Here is a 23823-nt window from a genome sequence, read left to right as displayed (position 1 = left end):
TATATGCACAAGCATTGGTGGCTAGGTTTGTGTTCCTTGACTGAGTTTTTAATAATCTGATTCACTATTTTACTTGTTTATTATGCAACTTCTTTTGTTTTCAGCACCTAGTGGTCTTGCTTTTTTGTACTGTTAAGAAGAATAGGGCAACTGCTGGGATGTTTACAGTACTATTCTCAGTAGAGTTATATCGTTCTAAGTCATTTGACACCAGTGGGCTTAGAAAAGTGTAACTGCTTAAGGTTGCATTATTAATGACAGTTTTAATAGTATTTTTAAAAGTAAAATGTATCATTGAATGAAGTTGACCCAGGGAGAGCATTGTCCTGCAGGAGCTCAGCGCTCCCTCACCTTTTATATCTTATGTTTTATATCAGAGATTGAATTTTTTTTTCAGATGCTCTCAGAGTCCAGAGGAGGTGACTGAAAACTGGCTTTACTATGTTCTTATTGAGTTATTCAAACCCAAGTATCATTGCAAGACAGTACTTAATTAGCATTTAAAGTATGTCCCACTTCAGGATGACACATAAGCCTGACTAGAGTCATAAGAACATAAGAGAAGCCATGTTGGATCAGGCCAATGGTCCATCCAGTCCAACACTCTGTGTCACACAGTGGCCAAAAAATTTATATATATATATGTGTATATATACATATATATACACACTGTGTCAACTTAACCAATGTGCACTTCAGCTAAAGCAGATGTTTCTGTGGTTTGACTGAGGTTACCATGTTAGTTTAAAGCATAAATGTTATTCAGGAGTTAACGGGTTCATTCCTGAGCTAAGTACATAACCTTGTCATTTATATAGCTTAGCACTAAGTCACAAAAGTAATATTAACATGATCATCATTTTAATTTATTCCATTTGATTAATCACCCCATCCCAGCCAAGGCCGGATTCTGGGCAATATACATCAAATAAAAATACAAAACATAATATGATATTCAATTTAATACAGTAAAACAATAACAATACTCGATGGCATTTTGCTAATTGTTCATTTTCTTCAGACTTTTGGAGCATATGGGATAGGGTGGGGGAGTAACCCTTCTGAAGGAAGGTGGACAAGAAGAGAGGCAACCAACTTTCACTGTCTTCTGTAAAACACCTCTATCAAAAGCCTGGTGGAACATCTCTGCCTTACAGGCCCTGTGGAATTATAGAAGATCCTGCAGGTCCTGGACATCGTCTAGCAGAGAGTTCCACCAGGTAGGGACCAAGACTAAGAAAGCCTTGGCCCTAGCTGAGGACACTTGAGATTCTTTGGGGCTGGGGATTATCATCAAGTTGTTATATCAGAATCCTGCAGGGGTGTCAAACATACAGTCTGTGGTCTGGAACTTGCCCATCCAGGGCTCTTATCTGGCCTGTGAGCAACTGATTACCTTTATTGCTGGATGACAGAGGCTTTGCATTATGACCCTTTTGTCCTGGCCACTCCCAGCAGGGACTCGCACTGTGACCACCCTCACTCCCCAGGTGAGCCATGCAGCCCTATGCCCCAAACACCCACCATAGGGAGAGATAAGCAGACGGGTGAGCTGGAGGCTCGCAGCAATGTCCATCCAGCCAAAGAAGAGGTAGGCCCCTGCCAAAGAATTTGAGCTGGAGCCCACCCAGGTGATCATTGGACTAGGCCTGTAGCTCAGGCAGAACGGCACCCCACCCCTGAGTGGCCACAAGTGACCAGGGAAGCAGCACAGGGCCAGGAGAGTTTGGCTGCACCAGATGTAGGTGCCATGGCCCCAACACGAGGTGAGCTGGCATCCCCTGGACCACAGCGAGCCCTGCAGGGCCTGCCGCATAGTGGAAGGAAATGCCTCGCCAGCCTGAACAGGCCCAGCAAACACAGCTGCACTCAGGCCTCTGGTTGGGCATCTTTGTATATAAATAAGGGAGGGGCTGAGCAAAGGGGCAAGGGCTAGGGAGCTGGGAGGGATATAAAGGGTGGCCTGCACAAGGATCAAGCAGGAGTTCCGATGACTGGAAGCTGTTGAAGCTCAGAAGCTGAGAGAGAGAGAGACACAGTGAGGAGGGATCCAGCCAGGGAGAAGGCCAATAGGGTGACTGAAATCTGGCTTCTCCCATTCTGAGACCTCTGACCACCTTCTGAGGAAGTCCCCTGGGAAGCTATGGCAGTGACCACCAGAGGGAGTGCACCAACAGGGGAGCCAGGGCATGACACCTGTCCCAGTGTATACTGTCCCAGTGCTACTGTGTAATGGGTGGTGGAAGTGGGTGAGTGAGCATCATGGAGATAGTGTAAGGAAATACTGTAAGAGTGTTAATGTTTTAAGCATGTTTGTATTTTGAGTAAAAAATAATATCGTTAATTGGGCTTGTTCATGTCCTTTATAAAGTTTATGCCTCCGGTACCTGGTGTTACATTTTATGGCACTCATGGCCCAGCCTAACGAAGTGACATTTATGTCAGATCCCCCCTTGTAACGAATGAGTTTGACACCTCTGCATAGCATACTTGATTTGTGGAAATTTATGCATGTTCAGAGTTATTTAGTATTTAATTGTTTTACAGGAATATCTCAACAGCATCCTGCAACATGCTAAAGATTTTAAAGAGTACCATCGATCAGTGGCTGGCAAAATTCAGAAACTTTCCAAAGCCGTTGCTACTTGGCATGCTAATACTGAGCGTGAACAGAAAAAAGAAACAGAGAGGATTGAAAAAGAAAGAATGAGAAGGCTGATGGTAAGAGAGACATTGCGAAGAAGCCAGTCACTGTGGTTCTTAACATGTACATTACATTTTGGTGGTCTAGGAGTAGTATAAAATGCTGAGGTTTTTCCTTCCTTACCTGTATGGTGTTCATTGTCCTTGCCAACTCCACAGGGGAAACCATCTTCCCTGTGGTGTCCTGTAGGAGAATATCTGTAGAGGTTCTGGATAGAGCATAGTTAGGCAAATGCATCAATGCTGATTTTCTCACTTGGCTGTTGATGCTAAGTGTCCCTTCTCTGGCTTTTTTGTACAGTCCCCACCAACACAGTTCAAGGCTCTTTGCTTCAAATGTGCCTGACAGAAGCCAGTTATATAAACTGTGGGTATCCAGGTTGGAGGTTACATGGTGACGGGTAGCAAAATAGAGGGATGTCATTAGCTTCAGATTTAGTTGACATCCTAAACTGCTGCTATGTTTGGGCGAAGACTAGGATGTGTGAGAGGGCACTTTTTTCCTTCGTATGTGCCGCCCCATGGGATGATTTTGAGCTATGTCAGGGTTCTTGGTGGTATAACATTATATCAGCATCTGGTTAGTATCTGGTACTGGATCTGTTTAGGAAACCTATGATGTTCTGCTCGTTCAGTGGCATGACTCATTACTGCCCAGCACTTACACTGGCACAGCACCAGCATAACTCCAGCAGGGCTTTCTGTTGGCATATCTCTGGAATATGCCAACTCAGTGCATTGCATCCTAAGCCTTTTCAGGCACTACAAAAATTCTTTTAATGCCTCAAACAGAATATAGACAGTTGTTTTATTTTGGGGACTATTAGAGCACATCTAAAGATTGGCTTAGTGCCATTATGACAACCATTTTTAAAATGGCAGCAAGGTAGTGAATAAGTATGGTTGATGTTCCCCCCTTACTTGGTTGACACCCAGACGTATGTGAGTGGTTGAAATTGCTCCTTCCTCAGTTAAACCAGTCTGGATCTATAATGGGTAATTATGTACTCTGTGATGACATAACATTAATTTTTGATTTTCCTGCATTGCTAGGCTGAAGATGAAGAAGGCTACCGTAAACTGATTGATCAGAAGAAAGACCGGCGTTTGGCATACCTACTACAGCAAACTGATGAATATGTGGCTAACCTGACTAATCTGGTGTGGGAGCACAAGCAAGCACAAGCTGCCAAAGAAAAGAAAAAGAGGAGGAGAAGAAAGAAGGCAAGTGTATAGTTCAGCTGTCACTATTAGCCTTTTAAAATATTTCCCTCTATTCTTTCTTTTCTTTCCCAGGAAAAGTAAGCAGCACCTTTTCCAAAAATGTCTCTCAGATCTTGATGCAATAAAATAAAAAATCTTTGCCAGCTGAAATCTGTGCTGCAAAGTGAAAAGTATCTCGGTTTTAACACTCGCAAATCCCTTTTGAATAATTATTTACTAGGTTAAAAACTCTTTTTCTCCCAACCAGTTATTTCAAATGTGTTTCTATAATTTATTTTTTTGATTGAGTTTATTATAGCCCATTGCAGCAGAATCAGGCTGCTCCAGCAGAGTTCCTTTCTCTCCCCAATTTCAATTTAGACCTGGGTACAATCTATTACATAAACCAAGAATTAGGCAGAAATGGCATAGAAAGTTTGTCATTCTCTAACTTTGTAATTCAGTTGTTTCTACTAGATATGGGCACAAACTGGAAAAATGGAGGTTAGTGGTTTGGGTTTTTCATGGACCTCTACGAATTTCTTCATTGGACAAACTGGTTTGTGGTTCATCTGGCTTGTCCCATTCCCAGTGAGCTCCAAAGGCCTTCAGAGCTCACTTCCTGTCAGACATGGTCAGTTTCATTGGCAAGTGGACCCATAGGCTCAGTGGAGAGATTGTACTGCTACTACAGTGTAACTGTAGAAAGAAGTATACCCCTTCTCTAGAATTGTGCTGCAGCCGCAACACAACCTCTCCACTGTACCCTATGGGTCCTAGGGTCCTATGGGGCCATAAGGTACAATGGAGAGACCTCTCACCTTCTCTCTTCTCTTCCCCAGCCAGCTGGCCCTGGCAGGCCAACTGGGGAAGCAAAGAAAGATCGGGGATAGGTCTCCCCGTGGGCTCAGCTGGGAATCTGCTGGGCTGCCTGGCTGAAGCTGGACAGCCCAGCAGAGCCCACAGAAAAACTGACTCTTTGGGGAGAAGTCTCCCCACATGCTCAGCTGGGGCTCTGAGGGAAGGCAGCTTGAACTGCCTCCCCCCCACACACCAGGATTGACTTTCACAGGAGCGCTATGGCTGATCCCAGGTGGGAACACAGTTCAAGCTGCCTTCCCTTGCCTTCCTCAGGTGCCCCGCAGCTGCAGGATGCCCAAGGCTTGGAGGGAATGCAGTTGAAACTGCCTTTCCTTGGCTTTCCCAGGTGCCTTGTGGCCATGGGACTCAGCTTCCTCAGGGTCCCTCTGGGCATGGATTGCCTGGGAAAGACGAGGCTTGAAGGCAAGGCAGTTTAAACTGCCTTCTCTTTACTTCCTCAGGAGCTCTCAGCTGCGGGGTGCCAGGGGAAGCCAAGCATTGGAAGGAAGGAAGGAACAAACTCTCTCTTAATCTCCATTATGTACTCTGTGGTGACATAACATTAATTTTCAGGAGCCACAAACTGACCCACTTTGTGCTTGAACCTCAGTTCATGGTTTGGTTTGTGCCCATCCCTAGTTACTACCTGTCCTTTGTTTTATTTAGAGCCTCTGGCAAAAGGGCTTGATAGAAAGGCAATATGGACAAGGTGGTTATTACAGAATAATCTGTCAGAACCTTTGCATTCTTACAAAGGCAACTTAATTAAAAGGTGGAACACTTTAACAAAATCTTAGGAAGATAACACAGCAAAGTTAACACACACGTTTAGCTAACTGACTCTGCAGAGGTCCATCACTGGCTATTAGCCACAGCGTATTGTTGGAACTCTCTGTCTGGGGAAGTGATGCTCTGTATTCTTGTGCTTGGGAGGGGCACAGTGGGAGGGCTAGTGTCCTGGCCTCACTGATGGACCTTCTGATGGCACTTGGGGTTTTTTGACCACACTGTGACAGTGTTGGACTGGATGGGCCATTGGCCTGATCCAACATGGCTTCTCTTATGTTCTTATGCATGCTCCTGATCTTACTTAGGGCTATGTTTACACAACTGGTTTTGTTACCAAAGTTCCCAGTATTTAGCAGGTAGACTCTCCTTTCAGGATCCTCCATGAGACCAAGTGCATGTATGGTCATGGATACATCTTTCTCAGTCATTAGGACAAAACACAGAGTTAAGATGTTGGCTGAATTCAACTTCAGTTAATCTGACATGTATATGAACATGACTTGTTGCTTCTCATTCCTATGATGTTCTCTTGTGGCATGAAGGATTTATGGTTTGAAATGAACTGTGGTTCCTCCTGACATATGAATGCAGATACCAGTCTGTTCTCTGAGGAAGAACAAGGGTGAGATGAGTGAGGTGTCTGTGTGAGCACAGCTGCAAGCTGTCTAATCTTAGTTTAATTGGATCTTGTTGTGATATCTGAGTTCAGGAAGAGTGTCTGTGTGTGTGCTAATCCCAGGGATTTCCCACATAAGTAAAGGCCGTCCTGTCTTGACAGATAGATTCACTGATATTTGACACTTAGAAGCTGACTAGTATTTTGATCAAAAATTTCTTGGCATCTTTTTTAATGATGATTTAGCTTGGAGTCATGGTTCATACACGTGCACAGTTCTCATGTAATTGGGAGAGTTCTCAATTTGCTCTTAGCACCAGCCATTTCATCAGTCCTTTCCCCGAGCGTGTAGGCCTCAAGGATCCCTTTTTATGTCTTCCTCAATCAAGATGACTGAGGTCCTTTCAGATAATCTTTGAAGAAGAATGTAAACTGGAATTATAATAATTGTTCTGAGGTTACAAAAGCATGAATCATGGCTGCCAGGTTTCAGTCAGAGCAGCTTTTTAGTCTCTTCATTAGAAGCATATTAGTGAAAGCAAACTTGGTTTTGATTGATTTATAGCAGGGGTGGCCAACGGTAGCTCTCCAGATGTTTTTTGCCTACAACTCCCATCAGCCCCAGCCAGCATGGCTGATGGCTGGGGCTGATGGGAGTTAAAGGCAAAAAACATCTGGAGAGCTTCCATTGGCCACTCCTGATTTATAGCGCTAAAGGATGGGGGCTTCAACATACAATGTGATTTTGGGCGTGTTTTGCAAGATATGAACTGACATGAAATGAAATGATCTTCTTCGTGGTCTCTGTGCTTCACACTCATGGGATGAAGCACCAGTGCCGATCCCTGATCGGTAAACCCTGATCGGTAATACCAAAGTCCAGGATTTTTCACCGCCTGACCCCAGTGGGCATGCGCGACAGCCCCACTGTGCATGCTTACCCGGTGGGCATGAACATCCCACCAGTTTTTTCTTTACCACCGTGTTGGATAGACACGTTCGTGGTTGCTCCGGTCAGTAGTTCACTTGCCTTTTTTTCCTCTCCGGGTTTCTCCTCGTTCTTGTTCTTGTTATATAAAAAAAGAAAAAAGAAAAAGAAGAGACTGTTAGTTTATTGTTGCTACCCTTTGGGGTTTTTCTCCCCCCCCCTCCTCCTGCCATCCCCTGTCTATGGAAAAGCGTTTGGGGTTTTTCAAGCAGTGTCTTAAGTGCAGGAGCAAGATCCCTCCTCCCGATGGACATTCCCTCTGTTTGTTGTGTCTTGGGGAAGGTCACCAAGTAGAATCCTGCCATAATTGCTCTAAGTTTTCTAAGCAGACCAGAAAAAAACTGAGCGGCAAGACTATTGGCGGCGTTGTTGAAATCAGCTCTCGCACCGCAGATGTCGACATCGGTGTCGACCAGCACTTCTATGGCCACTCCAGCATCGGTTCCGGTCTCGCTGTCGAGCCAACTGACTCAGCCACTCCAGGGACCCGACCGCCCCCACAAGCGTGTGGGCTTGGTATCCCAGTCCGAACCCTCAACTCCGGCCAAGAAGACCAAAGGGGATCGGAACTCTCGCTCTGCTGAGTCCGAGAAGCATAGAAAGGAGAAGTGGCGGCAAGATCAGCAGACCCCTTCTCTGCCACTGAAGGGACCCGGCAATTGTTTCGGGAGAGCCTCCAGAAAAGATCCTTGCCATTTACCAAAAAAAAGAAAAGATCCTTGCCTCACCAATTCAACCAAAAAACCCCTCGGGTCCAACGGATATTCAACACTCCTCTCTGTCTGGCTCTGATCTGGAGATTGATCTTACACAGTGGTCGGCATGCTCGAAGGAAGGCAGTGATCCATGTTCGGCGTTGGACCTGGAAGTTTCCCAGCCGAAGGACCGCTCGACACCAACACTGCCGCTGATACCTCAGCCAGATCGGTTTGGTGAGACTCCAGACCCCTTTTGGTTGCCGCATCCTTTGCCCAGCTGGGACCCACGCCCGTGGGCATATCTATTTGGGGGCTGTCCCTTTCATGCTCCATACCCTTGGTACCCCTCTCAGAACCCAGATTGGGACCAGCGTTCTGAAGCTTCCCATCGCTCCAGAGCCTCGGCGCACTCTCCATCTGGTCGACGGGACTCATTGATGCCAACTTCGACACTGAATTTAGTCAGGAAACAGATACTTCCCAGCGTTCCTGACTGTGAGCGGACTCCCCCTTCTAGGCTTATGTTAGACACACCAGACTTACCATCTGAAGACAGTGCCCATCCTCTCCGTCGACCTCAGATGATGAGGCGGAGGACAACTCAGGTCAACAGCAGGAAGGTTCCTCACTGGAATCCAGGATAGCTGAAGATCTCCCAATCTCTCCTTCTGAAGACTTAAAACCATATGGGGAATTGATTAAATGAATGGCTCTTTGTCTCTGCCAGTGGTCCAGCCTCAACCGGTCATCGACGATACGGTTTTTGATATTATGCAGAAAGACACATCAACAGCTGTAGCCCTTCCTATCACAAAGGTGATCCTGCAGGCCATTAAAGACCCTTGGTCCAAGCCCGCTTCAACCCCAAGTTCCTCCAAACGTATGGACCACATGTATAAAATCCAGGAACAGGGCACAGAATTTCTTTTTAACCACCCACGTCCCAACTCTGTGGTGGTATCCTCTTCCAAGGCTAAGAAAACCCACTCCTCGCCTCCAGATAAGGAAGGGAAGAGAATTGATGCATTCGGCAGGCGATTCTCGGAATAAAGATTTCTAACTACTCTGCTGTATGGCGAGATATCAGTATTTCCGCTGGGAGCAGCTTTCACCTCTTTTGGCCACTCTCCCTGAGGATAAACGTATCCTGGCCAAGAAGGCTCAGAGGGAGGGGATGCTACTAGCAAAACAACAGCTTCAGGCCTCTAAGCACATGGTGGACAATGCAGCTAAAACGCTTAACTCTTCCTTCACCCTGCATCATCACTCTTGGCTTTGTGCCACCGCCCTCCAGATAGACACTAGATCCTGGGTTGGGGACCTTCCCTTTGAAGGAGAGGGTCTCTTCAATTCCACTACTGACTCAGTCCTACAAGAAATGGACAAGAGCATTAAGACATCGCGTAACCTGGGGATACCTGCTTCTTCCTCACACTCCAGCAAGCCTCGTCCATGGTCCAAGCAGTGGGCTAAGAAGTCCTATCAGACCAAATCCCCTGAGAGAACTTGGGAGCCGCGTGCGGGACAGCATGATGCCAAGAGCTCTTTCACCGCAGGAGGCAAAGCCAAGTTTTATTCCTTCTCCTCTCACTTGGGAAAGTAAGAATACCAGAAATCCCAAGCAGGGACTTTGACTTTGGCATTCCCCCTTCTCCATGCCCCTCCCTCCTCTGGGCCCACCCGTCTCCTCAGATTCTTGCAAGCATGGTGGTGGATTACCACCGACAAGTGGGTATTGACCATCATAGAGGAGGGTTATGTGATAAAATTTGTTCAGCCCCCTTCTCATCCCAGATTGGTAATCACACATCCAACAGCTGTTCTAATGGAGGAAGTTCAAAGTCTTCTCAGCAAGCAAGCAATAGAACCCATCCCCAACCATCAAAGGGGTCAGGGTTTTTATTCCAGATACTTCACAGTCCCCAAGCGGGACGGAGGACTTAGTCCAATTATGGATCTGAGGGGACTGAATGAATTCATCGCTTATCAAAAGTTCAGAATGCTGACTCTACAGCGCATTCTTCCACTCATCAACAAAGGAGATTGGATGGCTACCCTGGACCTGAAGGATGCCTATTTCCACATCAGCATCCTCCCCAGTCACAGGAGGTTTCTTCGTTTTGCAATTGGGACGAACAATTTCCAATACCGGGTGCTCCCCTTTGGACTCTCCACTGCCCCCAGGGTTTTCACAAAGATCATGGTGGTCGTGGTAGCTCCAGGTTATCATCCTTTTTTCTTATATAGATGATTGGTTGGTGGTTGCGGTGTCCGAAGCGTCTCTACGGGCTCATCTGCAAGTGCTTCTCAACCTCCTGGGCTAACTAGGGCTTCTGGTGAAGGAGAAAAAGTCTCACCTGGTTCCAGCAAGAAGAATATAGGAGTTTATAGGAGCAGTTTATAGGAGCGGTTCTGGACACTGCTTGGCATCTGGTGTTCCTACCAGAGTCGCAGGCGCTGGATATCATCTCCCCGGTTCAGCTCCTTCAAATGGTGAGATGTGCTTCCGTTCTGCAGATCTCTTGGGCCTCATGGCGGCTACTACCAATGTCTTGAGTTTTGCAAGATTGCAGATGCGAATCCTCCAGCTTTGATTTATCAGAATGTATAACCCTGTGAGGGATCTCCCGTACAAGGTTCTTCAAATCCCGTCGGCGGTGCTCCGCTCTCTGGACTGGTGGAAGGTGAAGTCCAATCTCTGCAAGGGGGCACCGTTTCATGTTCCGCTCCCTTCAGTCAAGGTGACAACGGATGCCTCGCTGTGGGGATGGGAGGACGCACTTAGATGATCTCCATATAGGTGGCCCATGGCCCCCATCATTGGCACATCATCACATCAATGTCTTGGAGCTCATGGCAGTTCATTTAGCCCTAAGATCATTCTTTCCCCTGATCAGCGGTCAGACTATGTCTGTGATGTCTGACAACATGACAGTTGTAAGCTATATAAATCATCAAGGGGGAACTGTGTCCAGGAAGCTATGTGCACTGGCGATGCAGCTTTGGGAAGCCTGGATAGCTACCCAGACCTTCGTTATGGCCACCCACCTGCCAGGGGAGCTCAATGTGCAAGCAGACTCCTTGAGCAGGAGGTTTCCCATCACAAGTGGGAGGTGAACTGGATTTATCTAGAACCTCTCTTCCTGGACTGGGGTCACCCCAGGATAGATGTGTTTGCCATGGCAAGCAATTGGAAATGCGAGCTATTCTGTTCCAGAGGGGGAATGGACCCAGGGTCCCTGGGGGATGGTCTTCTACTCTCATGGGCAAACAAGTTCCTCTACCTGTTTCTGCCCATGCCTCTTCTCACCAGAGTGATTCACAAATTGGCCCAAGAGTGTCCGGAGTGCATCTTGATTACTCCGTGGTGGCTGAGACAGAACTGGTTCCCTATCCTTCTGGCTATGGCGGGAGGGTGTCACCACAAGTTTCCTTCGGATCAGGACCTCCTATTGGCTCATGGAGGCCGCCTGTTTCACCACAACATCCCTCATCTCAAACTGACGGTTTGAAGGGTCAGCTTCCAGAATTCTCAGACCGAGTGAAGCATGTAATGTTGAACAGTAGAAAGCTATCAACTCGCTGCTCCTGTGAGAGAAAGTGGTCTAAGTTTCTGGGGGACAAGGACATCAGTGCTCATACTAGTCTTAGCTTGTGTTTGAGTTCATACTGACTCTTGTGGATGCTGGGCTTAATCTTCGATTGGAGTGTATCTACCTGTAGTCTCAGCACATCACGATTCCGTGGATGGCGTATCAGTTTTCACACATCCTCATACAAAGCGCTTCCTGAAAGGTCTTCTGCGGCTTCACCCACTGTCAAAGAGTCCTCCTCCCACTTGGGGTCTGCAGTTGGTCCTAGAACGGCTATTGAGGCAGCCCTTTGAACCCTTGGCTACCTGTCCACTGCATCTTCTTGCCTGGAAGACTGCCTTTTTAGTGGCCATCACTACGGCCAGGAGGGCAGGTGAATTGGTGGCTCTGTGGTGTGATGCTCCATTCGTAACATTCCATGAGGATGGGGTTCCTTTGACTCCGGACATCTCGTTCCTCCGTAAAGTGGTGTCTAGTTTCCACCTTAATCTAAATGTGTTTTTGCTTACATTTTATCCTTCTCCGTCTTCTGCAGAAGAGAGATGTTTGCATGCCCTAGATGTTAAGAGGGCATTGTTGTTTTTCGTGCATTGCACTAAGCCATTTAGAAAGGATCCCAATCTATTTGTCTCCTATGCGGCCCCTAGGTTGGGTTTCAGGATCTCTGCACAGAGACTTTCTAAGTGGATCACGGAGGCTATTAAACTCTGCTACCTGTTGGCGAAGCGTCCCTTGCCAGGGCCACTCCGTGCGCATTCCTCTAGAGCTATGGCTACATCTATAGCATTTCTGCAGGGTGCTTCCTTGGCGGACATCTGTTTGGCTGCAACCTGGGCATCTCCTCATGTCTTCATGCAACATTATGCCTTGGATGTCCGGAAGCGCTGCAGAGCACAGCTGGGTACCCTGGTCCTTCAAGCCGCTACTTCTGCATAACCGCCAGCTCCCTCCACCAGGTAAGCCTAGCTTGCTAATCTCCCATGAGTGTGAAGCACAGAGACCACGAAGAAGATAAACAGGTTTCCTACCTGTAACTGATGATCTTCAAGTGGTCATCTGTGCATTCACACTACCCGCCCTCCTTCCCCTCTGCTGCTGGTCATGGGTACTTTAGATAGGCGGCGGTGGGAAGGAACTGGCGGGATGTTCCCGCCCACCGGGTGAGCATGTGCAGTGGGACTGTCGCGCATGCCCACCGGGGTCGGGCGGCAAAAAATCCCGGACTTTGGAATTACCGATCAGAGATCGGTGCTGGCACTTCATCCCATGAGTGTGAATGCACAGATGACCACTCGAAGATCATCAGTTACAGGTAGGAAACCTGGGGTTTTTTTACATTTTTGTTGTATTCACTTGCAGCCTGGGTTTGACTAATTTCACAAACTGTAGTTTTGAATATTGCAGTCTCACAATATAAAATAGAATATACAAAACAGGCCCTCATATCACAGTTATGAGTTTTCTTTACTGAACGGCACCTTAGATTCAAAACTACTACTTCACCATGATCTGTGATAGGTACTTATTTCCTAGCAAATAACTGTCAGATATTCTGTCATCAGATCAATTTTGCTCATTTATTCAAAGAACAGCAAGTACAAACAAATATGGCAGCTATGTCAATGTCCTTCTTAACATGTCCAGATCTTCCTAGTTAGTAATATTGCACCATTGTCTATTTGTAAATGTAATACAGTGTAACAGTAACAGTGACATAAGAAGGAATCCTTGAGGCCTGCTCGCTTAGGGAAAGGACTGATGAAATGGCTGGTGCTAAAGAATCGTTCCTTTTAAGCCTTTCTGAATATAATTAATCTACTTTTCTCTGGGGGCCAGCACTGGTTGTGAAGAATACATTTTGTGCTCTCAAATCAGTTTGGGTTTTCTCCCTAGTTGTACTTCTATTGAATATCTAAAGCCAAAAACTAAACCACTTGGTAGAATTTTTTCCCCCTGAAACAGACCTCACTTTTGTACCACCACCACCCTTTTTTTGGGAAGATGACTATTCCAAAATGTACACCATTCCTCTGGAAGATGTTTCTGGGTAACAGAGAACCTGATAATAAGATTCAGGTCATGATCCATGCATGTTTCATACAATTTAAGCGTTGTACTTTACAAATCAGAAAAATCCCACAAATGTGTTGCATGTGGATGGTTACAGTTTATTGAAGCTATTGTGCCCCCACCTTTCCAGTAGTCTCAGAGCAGCTAATTTGAAAATGTACAAAAACAGAATTTAAAAATGTACATTTTTTTTAAAAAAAAAGATGTGCTATAACAGTAGAAAACTCTCTTCCAACAATTAAAAAATATATTAGCCTCCTTACTACTTCAGCCCTATTACTTCAATAGGTGCAATAATTAGCAGCATCTGCTTTTAAGGATCTTTCAGTCCAGTGGCTAGCAGCATAAAATTCTCCAGAATAGCTAGGCTTTCTAGGAGATTGAGTGGAATCTGACATAGCTCATCAGGGAGATGGTTCTATATTATAGGGAGGAAGTAGTGAGAAAGTATGGTTTCTGACTGAACTAGATAAATTACCTGTGATTAAAGAATAGTAAAGAGAGATAGTTGGATTGCATGTGTGTTGTGTACAGGCTTATACCAGGAGAAGCAGTCAGCCAGCTGCCTAGAATTTTGACCATCACTCCATCCTTGTGCTGAGCTAGATGCTAGTTGCTGTGAATCTGAATTGCTCTCCATATTCAGTTTCAGCTAGCTGACACTTATAATTTTCCTACATTGATAGCAGCAGTCAGTAAAAAATGATTAGCTGAAAAGCAGTATGACTGTGTGGAAGCAGAGCTTCTGTTGAGTAAAAGGTATTGATAAACAGTGCAGACAGTGTCAGTTTATAAGACTTTACATCAGTGAAACATAGATTTTAAGCCCACTATCTTTCCTCAAACAGCTTTAGTTTAACAGTTTAAAGATAAGAGTGAGGGTGTAATAGTTGTTTTACAGAGCTGATAGTCTTAAATCATTCTGTGTTTTAGTGCACAGCTGAATAATCAGGGCTTTTTTGAGCAGGAACACAGAAGAACAGAGTTCCATCTGGCTTGGCACCAGGGGGTGTGGCCTGATATGCAAATGAGTTCTTGCTGGGCTTTTTCTACAAAGAAGCCCTGTGTGAAACAATGGTGATGTCAGGTGGTATGGCCTAATATTCAAATGAGTTCCTGCTGGGCTTTTTCTACAAAAAAGCCCTGTGAATAATAATGAAGTATATAGTAATGAAGTATATAGCAATCAGGGTTCACTATCAGAGGTGGTTTTTAACAATTTAATTTGAGGTTGTTGTTGTTGTTGTTGTTTAAAAAAACACTTTTAGGAAAAGCAGGAGCCTTGTTTTGAAGGCATTGACACTTACAATTTTATAACTGTTTTATCAACATGTACCACCAGTAAATGCAATGGATTGTACAGTAGAATTGAATGTGACAGCTAATCCTATGACCATTCTTACCCCCTCCTCCTTTTTTAAACCAAAGGTCAGATGCTGGGGCTGTGGTTTTGGGGTGGGGGATTCTAGTACAGGTGGTTGAGGCACTTCTTAGCCTTTTTGCCTTGTGCCATTATTCCCTGAACATTGCTGAATTGCCACCCCTCTCTGAATTCATCTTGGCTTGGTGGTTTTCAGTGGGAAACCACCTTGAGACCAAAATTATAAGAAGTTCTGTGCATTTCTCTATCTTTATGTATTTGCTGCATTTGTCAAAAGTGTTGTGGAACCATGTGTAATATATTCTGTTGGGTAGCTGTGTTGATCTGAAGCATTAGAACAAAGTTTGTGTCCAGTGGCACCTTTAAGACCAACGCAGTTTAATTCTGGGTATAAGCTTTTGTGTATATGTGCATCTGATGAAGTGCACATTCACACGAAAGCTTGGTAGCCAGTTTGGTATAGTGGTTAAGTGCGTGGACTCTTATCTGGGAGAACCGGATTTGATTCCCCACTCCTCCACTTGCAGCTGCTGGAATGGCTTTGCACAGGAGTTGTCCTTGAAAGGGCAGCTGCTGTGAGAGCCCTCTCAGCCCCACCCACCTCACAGAGTGTCTGTTGTGGGGGGAGAAGATATAGGAGATTGTAAGCTGCTCTGAGTCTCTGATTCAGAGAGAAGGGTGGGGTATAAATCTGCAGTCTTCTTCTTCTTCCTCTTCCTAGAATTAAATTTTGTTGGACTTTAAGGTGCCACTGGACTCAAACCTTGTTCAATATGTAATATAGTTAATCACAGTTAAACTTTTTAAATTATATGCTCCAACAGTGATCACATAAAACAGTAAAGAGTTGTGCAACAGTCTTGCACAAATATAGAAAAGCAAACTAGAAACATCGAACACTTGATACCTGCATCCATTTTAGTTTGATCCCTCTAATTTATTTTTAATTATTTAAAGTATTTTTAATTATTGAAGTATTTAAAACAATGTAAATTAATACTTGACAATTTAGAACCATCAGCACTTTTCAGAGTGAGATATTAATGTTCACAAAAGAACTACCAGTGGTTCTCATAAGAACATAAGAGAAGCCATGTTGGATTAGGCCAATGGCCCATCCAGTCCAACACTGTGTCATACAGTGGCCAAAACATCTGCTTTTCTTCATGCTAATTTTTCCCATGTCATTTTTGCACAAATTGGCAGCTCCTCATATGGTATTTTGGAGATAGGTATGACGGACATGTATGTCTTTTTCACCATTTCCCTTTGTAATTGACAGGGGCCCAATCCTTTCCGGGAAGGGGGCTGCTCAAAACAAAATATTGACTAATACAGAAGTGTTCTTTTCATATGTGTATCCTCTTAATTTTGAGCAGCTCTTTAACACTGAGGAAGGCATGCAGAGTGTTGGCTCTTGGGTGATTTCAGGGCTCACTGCTAGCTTTGTAGCAGCAGTCAATACAGAAGACTGGGTCTGATGTAAAGGAGGCAGAAACCATTCATAGCTGTTTGCTGTTAGAAGCAGCAGCAAATTGCTGTAAGTGGCCCATGTGGCTACTGCTGCCAGGATTTGCCTGAATGCCACCCACCAGCCTCTTGGAGTCAGCAGGACTCTTGCTGATGCCACAGCCACCACAGTGAAGCCCCCATCCAGGGACAGAAAAGGCAAGGAAGCAAAAACCAACCTGCAAGAAGTTCTCATTTGTCCAAGTTCATTGTCCTTGTAAATGACAAATGCAAAGGACTCAGGGTGTTAAGTAGTGGATAATAAAGGTGCTGGTTTCTTCTGAATAGAATGAGAGGAAATAAACGTAAAAAGAGAAAGGAAAATATGGGTTGCTCCTTACATGACATTTTGTGTTTGGCATGCAGTACCCAAATACAAGATGTACTCATCTTCTGGCAATTACAAGCAACCAGATTTTCTCTTACAAATATTCTGATTTGTGAGATCTCTTTGCAGTTATTTTGAAGGTGTATTTTATGACTGGTTTATGCATAATACAAAATATGGATATTCAGACCCGTGTACAGAAGGTTGTATTGGAAGGCGTTCTTAATTATATGGATAGAGAATAATGGAAATGCATTGATAAAAATAGGCATGATAGAGAAAAGCATGATAGAGAACAAATGAGAGGTAGAAGAAATTCGAATGAGAAAGAGGACAGGTAATGAACAAGAACCAGGATGTGTTGAGAAAACAGCAAGAGGAAATTACCAGGGGAACATGAACAAATCAAGCTGCCACTACAAGATTACCCACTTATTTTAAACTGGGCTGCTCTGTATTGTATATCTCTTTATTCTAGTGGCATCAGTGGTTTTGACATTTTTGTATGTTAAAGAATCTACACTATATTAAAGGGAAAGCTTGACCAATCTTAATCTTTGAACCTGGTACTACTAGGGTTTTCAAATCCCAGCTGCTGGTGGGAAGTCTGCAGCCCCCAGTGACCTTTTCCCACTAGCACTCCAGCAGCTGACAAGAGTAAAAAAAATGTTGGCAACAGTGTGACTTACTTTTGGGGAAAATCCAGACGCAACATCAGTCCTCTCTAGGATTACTAGAAACTGTAGTAAAACCACAGAGTTTTCAGTGATTCATAGAATTACCTGATGTCACTTTTGGTTTTTCCAGAAGTGACATCACACTGTCACTGTCCATCGTTCTGCATATACCCTCTCCCTTCTCCAGCTGGTTGCCAGGTTATACCTAGAAAATCTAGGTAGAACTGTGAATCATTTGCAGGAGCAAGACAGCATGGCTCCAGTTATGAGTATATTGCTCTGCTTTGTTAAATAAAATTGTACAGGAGCAGATATGCACAGAATAGGTTTGAGGGCTGCCTATTTGATGATATTTTATTCTGAAGCATGGAATTTATGAGATCTAATTTTCACTCCTATAGATTCATAGAATCAGAGTTGGAAGGGGCTGCACAGGCCATCTAGTCCAAACCCCTGTTCAATGCAGGATCAGCCTAGAGCATCCCTGACAAGTGTTTGTCCAGCCACTGTTTAAAGACTGCCAGTGAGGGGGAGCTCACCACCTCACTAGGTAGCTGATTCCACTGTTCAACAACTCTTAATATAAAAAAGTTTTTCCTAATATCCAGCTGGTACCTTCCCACCCTTAATTTTAAGCCTTATTGTGAGTCCATTCCTCTGGTGCCAACAGGAACAGCTCCCTGCCCTCCTCTAAGTGCCACCCCTTCTAAGGATTTTCATGCCCTTCGCAGTTGGCATGCGTGTGGCGCCTCTCCCGTGCATGCCCACTGGGATGGGCATGAGGATCCTGCCAGTTCCTTTCTGACCATCGCACGGATAGGATCTTCCTCCTGTTTTTCGTCAGTACTTACCTTTTCATTAACTTTTCACCACCGCTTCTTCACCTTTTTCATCTTTACCTGCAAGCAAACGGGCATTCGCTTAATAGTGCATGAGTTTTTCCTCCACCCCCTTTCCCCTCGCAGGAGGAGATCCCCACCCTTTCCCCCTGGGAATTGTGAACCCTACACTAAGTAGCATATGGAAAGATATTGGGGGTGCTTTAAGCACTGCAAGAGGTGCAGAAGCAAAATGCTCCACCCAATGGCCATGACCTTTGCTTACTCTGCGTGGGGGAGGGTCACTGGACAGAGACCTGCACGCACTGTGCTAAATTCTCTAAACAGACTCAAAAAAATCATGCTGTTAGACTCCACATAGCCCTTGGAGTCAGCACTCACTGCTCCAAGGTTGCAGTCACAGACTGATTTGGGACACATGTTGACATCAGCGCCTTCCACATCGACTCCCACTGTTCCATCTTGATCCAAAGCCGAACGGTCAGTGCTGAAATGCCCTGGCATCTGACTCAGATACCTCCACTCCTGCTAAGAAATGCAGGAAGGGTAAAGAGCCCAAGAGGGACAAAGGCAAAAAACATAAGAAAGACTCTTAAGAGCCCTTGAGAACATATGGAGCAACTATCTACACCCCTACAGGTAGTAGAGCCCAGCAAGGTTCCACCACTGAAATTACTTGCTTCACCAATTCGACAAACACCTCTGCAAAAACCGACCCAAGACACGTCGCATTTCGAGATTCATCTAACTAAGCATACATCTCACTCCCCATCATCAGACACTAAGCCGAGCCCTTCGAATCGACAAAATCCACCGGATCATGGGAATACATCTCCACTGCCTCCACCTCGATGGCTCACACTGATTGAGAACTCCATGTCGAAGCTCCCAGTTGATCGAGGTCTACCACCACCTCCACCTTCAATACCATGGGATCAAAGACAGTGGAAATATCACTATGGCACTTACCCAATGCCATCTTCCTTTCCCTGACTCCATCGCCCATCACCAGACTGGGACACTTGCTCAGTGGCATCCTGCCATTCATGCCATCGGGAAACACACTGTATCCTGGACCCACCAGCACCCAAACGACAGGCAGAAAAACTAGATGATTCAGCGCCAAAACGCACTCCTCTTCAATCTCAGCCTTTGAGACTGAAGACACCTGACATACCGCAACAGCTGTTGGAGTGGGACTCCTCCTCATCCCACTCCAAAGTCGACTCTGACCAACCGGACCTTCAGGACTCTGACACAGAACCTTCTCCTCAACAGCTTGGAGAAGATTCCCCTGTACCTCCCTGTGAAGACCTCAGAGCCTGTGGGGATTTTGTTAAGCGTATGGCACATTCCCTGTTGCTACCAGCCTATAGTCATCAACCCCAGCCTATAGTCACAGACACTGTCTTCGACATTGTGCAAAGGGATGCATCCACATTGGTGCACTACCGGGACTTCCGGGATCGGAAAATGGCGAGCTGAGCTGCTTTCCTTAACGGGGGCAAGTTGGCACTTCTGTTCAGGGTAGTAAAAGGCAAATTAATGCCTACTGCCTACTTTTCTCAGCTGGAGAATTGTCCAAGATATGCACAGATACTTTGAGGAGACTTACCTTGGCTGAAAGGAAGTACTGGGGGGGGGGGCGCTTCTTTGAGGCTTTGAGGGATCTCCGGAGAGAAGTTGCATATCCATCATCTGCAGAAGTTTCCAGAGTCATTTATTTGACATAAGCTTGACAGTATCCGAATCTTCTTTTACAACTTTAAACATCTAATTTACAAAAGACTGGTGTTGATCTGGATATACAAAAAAAAAGTACTGATTACTATCTTTTCACTCTGGGACTAACTAAAGCTAAACAAAACAAAATTAAAAGGTGGGAGTTGGAAATAATGGAAGCCTGAAAGGAGGAGGAGAAAAGGGGCTAAATTTGAACTTTGCTAAAAGGAGAAAGGAATTTATTGTTTAGTCTATCTGCGGTTGAGGAGGTAGCCCCATCGTCATAGATCTGCAGCTCATAGTCAACACAGGAAGTACGTCAGATATTGTGAGATTTCTCTACCAGCAAAACGAGACTTGGTAGCAGGAAAAGCAGGAAGTACCAGAGAAAGAAGAAGGAAGTCAGAGAAGTAAACAGCCTATTCTAGGATTATGATATCAGAGAGAAACATCGGCGGCCATTGCTGGGAGGACAAAGTTTTAACAACGTTTTTAAGTGACTGGGACAATAAAAATTGGTGGAGTCAACTGAGTTGGCAATTATAAAATAAGGACTATTGGATAGTGGTGAAGAAGATTTGAATTGGTTAAAGGGAAAAGAAGAAAAATTTTTTTAAAGTGAAGCAAAAGTTGCGACCGCCATTTTGGGAAAAATAAAAACTTTTAAACCTTAATATCTGAGCCTGGGAGGCTCAGAGGACAGCGAAATTGGGTTCATTGGAAAGGGCAAGCTTCACTCTATTAAATCTGATGGTCCAAATTTAATTTGGTGAGATAAAAAATTTCAATCTTTTTTACATGTCAGACCCGAAGCAAATTTGGGCTAGGTCTGCTTCAATGGAGAAAATGCAAACCCAATTAGATGCAATGGAAGCCAGGATAATGAAGGGGGTGAAAGAAATGATAACTGCCTCTAAAAAAAATAAGAAAGGATATTGAGGACTCAAAAAAAGAAATAGAGAATCTCAAAAAAAGTACAAGAGCTGGAAGAGAGAGTGAAAACACATGATTCCACCTTGTTAAAATTACAAGAAAAGGTGATAATACATGACTGCAAGTTGATGGAGACACAGATTCATCTGAGAGGTGTACCAGATGAAGAATCTGATTTGAAAGAATACATAATAAAAATAATTGCAGAATTTTTGGAGGAAGATCCTGAAGGGAATAGAAATATGTATGACTATATGTATAGAGTGAATTCACTCTATGCAAAAAAGAACAATCTGCCAAGAGATGTGGTCATAAGATTTATGACAAAAGAAATGGTGGGAAAAATCATAAATAAAATTTTTGAAAAGACATTGACAGTGGGAGGTAGTAGAATAAGAATTATGGAAGAGTTGCCAAGACAAGTGTTAACTGACAGGAATTTATATAAAAAACTAACAGAAAAATTACGCGACAATGGAATGAGATACAGATGGATAATACCTGAAGGTTTGAGCTTTGAACTTCAAGGGAAAAGGATTACAATTACAAACACACAGGAATTGCGTAGATTCTATGGAGAAAATAAAGAATTTGCACCATGATGGATTACAAATTGATATCTTGGAATGTAAATGGACTAAATTCACCACAAAAAAGAAGGGCAACATTTCATTGGATAAAAAAACAAAATTGTAATATAGTTTGTTTACAAGAAGTGCACATTAGACAAAAGGATTATAAATTTTTATGGAATAAGCAACTGGGACTAGAATTTTATACATTGGCTGAACAGAAGAAGAGAGGAGTAATTTTTTATATTAAAAAAGAATTAGATCCGAAATTGGTTTTTAAAGATATAGATGGAAGGTATATAGCGGTGGAAATTACATTGAATGCTAAAAAAAACTTTATTGTTGGGGCTTTATGCTCCAAATGGTGCAAAGGACATTTTCTTTAAAAATATTACACAACATCTTGATGAAGTGACCTATGGGCAAATTTTGTTGATGGGGGACTTTAATGGAACAATTCAAAACACAATAGATAGATCTGGGAAGAAAAAAATCGATAACAAAGGGAAATTGCCAGTCTTTTTTTGAGCTGGTTAAACAAGAGAATTTGGAGGATATATGGAGGAAGTTCCTGAAGTACAGGACTATACCTTTTTTTCAGCCAGACATAATTCTTTTTCTAAAATTGACATGTTGTGGGGTACCAAAGATTTGGGACTTATAACAAAGAAAATAGAGATTTTACCCAAAATAGGAGCTGACCATTACACAATAACGTGGATTACAAAATTGTCTAAAAATTCGAGATGGAGATTAAATGAAAATTTACTAAAACATAAAGAAATAATGACATCTTTAGAAAAGGAAACTAAAGCTTACTTCCAAGTCAATGATAGAGAAGATATAGAATTTCAGATGGTATGGGATGCCTACAAGGCAGTAATGAGAGGAATATTAATAACATTGAATAATAAAGATAAGAGAACAAAAGATAAACAGATGTTGAACATTCAAAATGAAATTAAGAAAAAAGGTGAATTAAGAAAAAGGCCAGGAAAAAAGAAAATTATAAGGGGGATTACAATATTACAAACACAAATGAGACATTTGTTAAATAAGGAAATTGAATGGAATTTGAAAAAATTACAACAGAAATCTTTTGAGGGAGCAAACAAACCTGGAAAGTACCTGGCCTGGCAATTGAAGAAAAAGAGAGAAAGTAAAATTATTAATAAAATTGTGGCTGATGGAAAAGAGATGGTAGATCAAGAAGGAATGAAGAGAGAATTTTTTAAGTATTATGCTAAATTATTTAAGGGTGTTAAAGTAAAGAAAGAAAGGATCGAAGCATATTTGCAAAAGATCAAAATAGCACCCTTAACTGAATATATGGAAAAAAATTTGAATGATCCAATTGAAAAAATAGAAATTGATGTAGCAATTAATATAATGAAAATTTGAAAGGCACCTGGACCAGATGGATATACAGCAATTTTTTTTAAAAAGCTTAAAGAAGAATTAGTACCGAAACTTCGAAAATTGATGAATGCGATAAGATTAAATGGGAAAATACCAAATACATGGAAAGAAGCTGTAATTTCGTTGATTCCAAATGAAGAAAGAGATGTCACGAATGTAAAGAATTATAGACCAATTTCGTTATTAAATAATGATTATAAGATATACACAAGAATCTTGGCAGAACGGCTTAAACAATATTTAATAAATTTTATAAAGGAAGATCAAGCGGGTTTTCTCCCTAAAAGGCAAATAAGAGACAATATTAGAACTGTTGTAAATATTGTAGAATATTATGAAAGACATCCAGAGAAGAAAGTTGCATTATTTTTTGTGGATGCAGAGAAAGCTTTTGACAATTTGAACTGGGACTTTGTGTTTGCAGTAATGGAAAAAATAAAGTTGGGAGAAAACTTTATAAAAATGATAAAGGCAATATATACTGAACAACGTGCAAGGCTATGTATAAATGCAGATCTTACAGATGATATGATAATCAGCAAAGGTACAAGACAAGGTTGTCCACTTTCACCATTGTTGTTTATAATGACTCTTGAAATCTTATTGATGCAAATATAAGACGATGAAGAAATAGAAGGAATGAGAATTAAAGGATTTACCTATAAATATAGAGCATTTGCAGATGATTTAATGTCTATAAATGAAAATCCTACATAAGTTACACCTTTGTTAGCTAAAATACAAGATTTTGGAGAATTGGCGGGACTTTATGTTAATAAAGAAAAATCAAAACTTTTATGTAAAAATATGCAAGTAGATAAACAAAAGGAATTGCAGAGGTTAATGGGATGTGAAGTTACCTCTAAAGTGAAATATTTGGGTGTGGAAATAACAATGAAAAACATTGATCTGTTTAAAAATA

The 23823-nt window shown here is 43.2% G+C and overlaps 1 protein-coding gene across 2 annotated transcripts in view; it reads left to right on the top strand.

Moving 5' to 3' along the window:
- Positions 1 to 23823, top strand: part of SMARCA2 (SWI/SNF related, matrix associated, actin dependent regulator of chromatin, subfamily a, member 2) — a 180400-nt gene that overhangs the window by 51993 nt on the left and 104584 nt on the right. The window contains exons 9-10 of one of the 2 annotated variants that reach the window (XM_060237411.1): positions 2548 to 2721; positions 3757 to 3927. In XM_060237411.1, the coding sequence (XP_060093394.1) occupies positions 2548 to 2721; positions 3757 to 3927 (345 nt within the window). Of the gene's footprint in view, positions 1 to 2547; positions 2722 to 3756; positions 3928 to 20369; positions 20377 to 23823 lie in introns of those variants that run through there. The other variant, XM_060237407.1, reaches the window with a different exon arrangement.

The sequence above is a fragment of the Heteronotia binoei genome, chromosome 4 (assembly GCF_032191835.1).
Source record: "Heteronotia binoei isolate CCM8104 ecotype False Entrance Well chromosome 4, APGP_CSIRO_Hbin_v1, whole genome shotgun sequence".
Lineage (NCBI taxonomy): Eukaryota > Metazoa > Chordata > Lepidosauria > Squamata > Gekkonidae > Heteronotia > Heteronotia binoei.
This window is presented reverse-complemented; position numbering and strand designations above follow the sequence as displayed.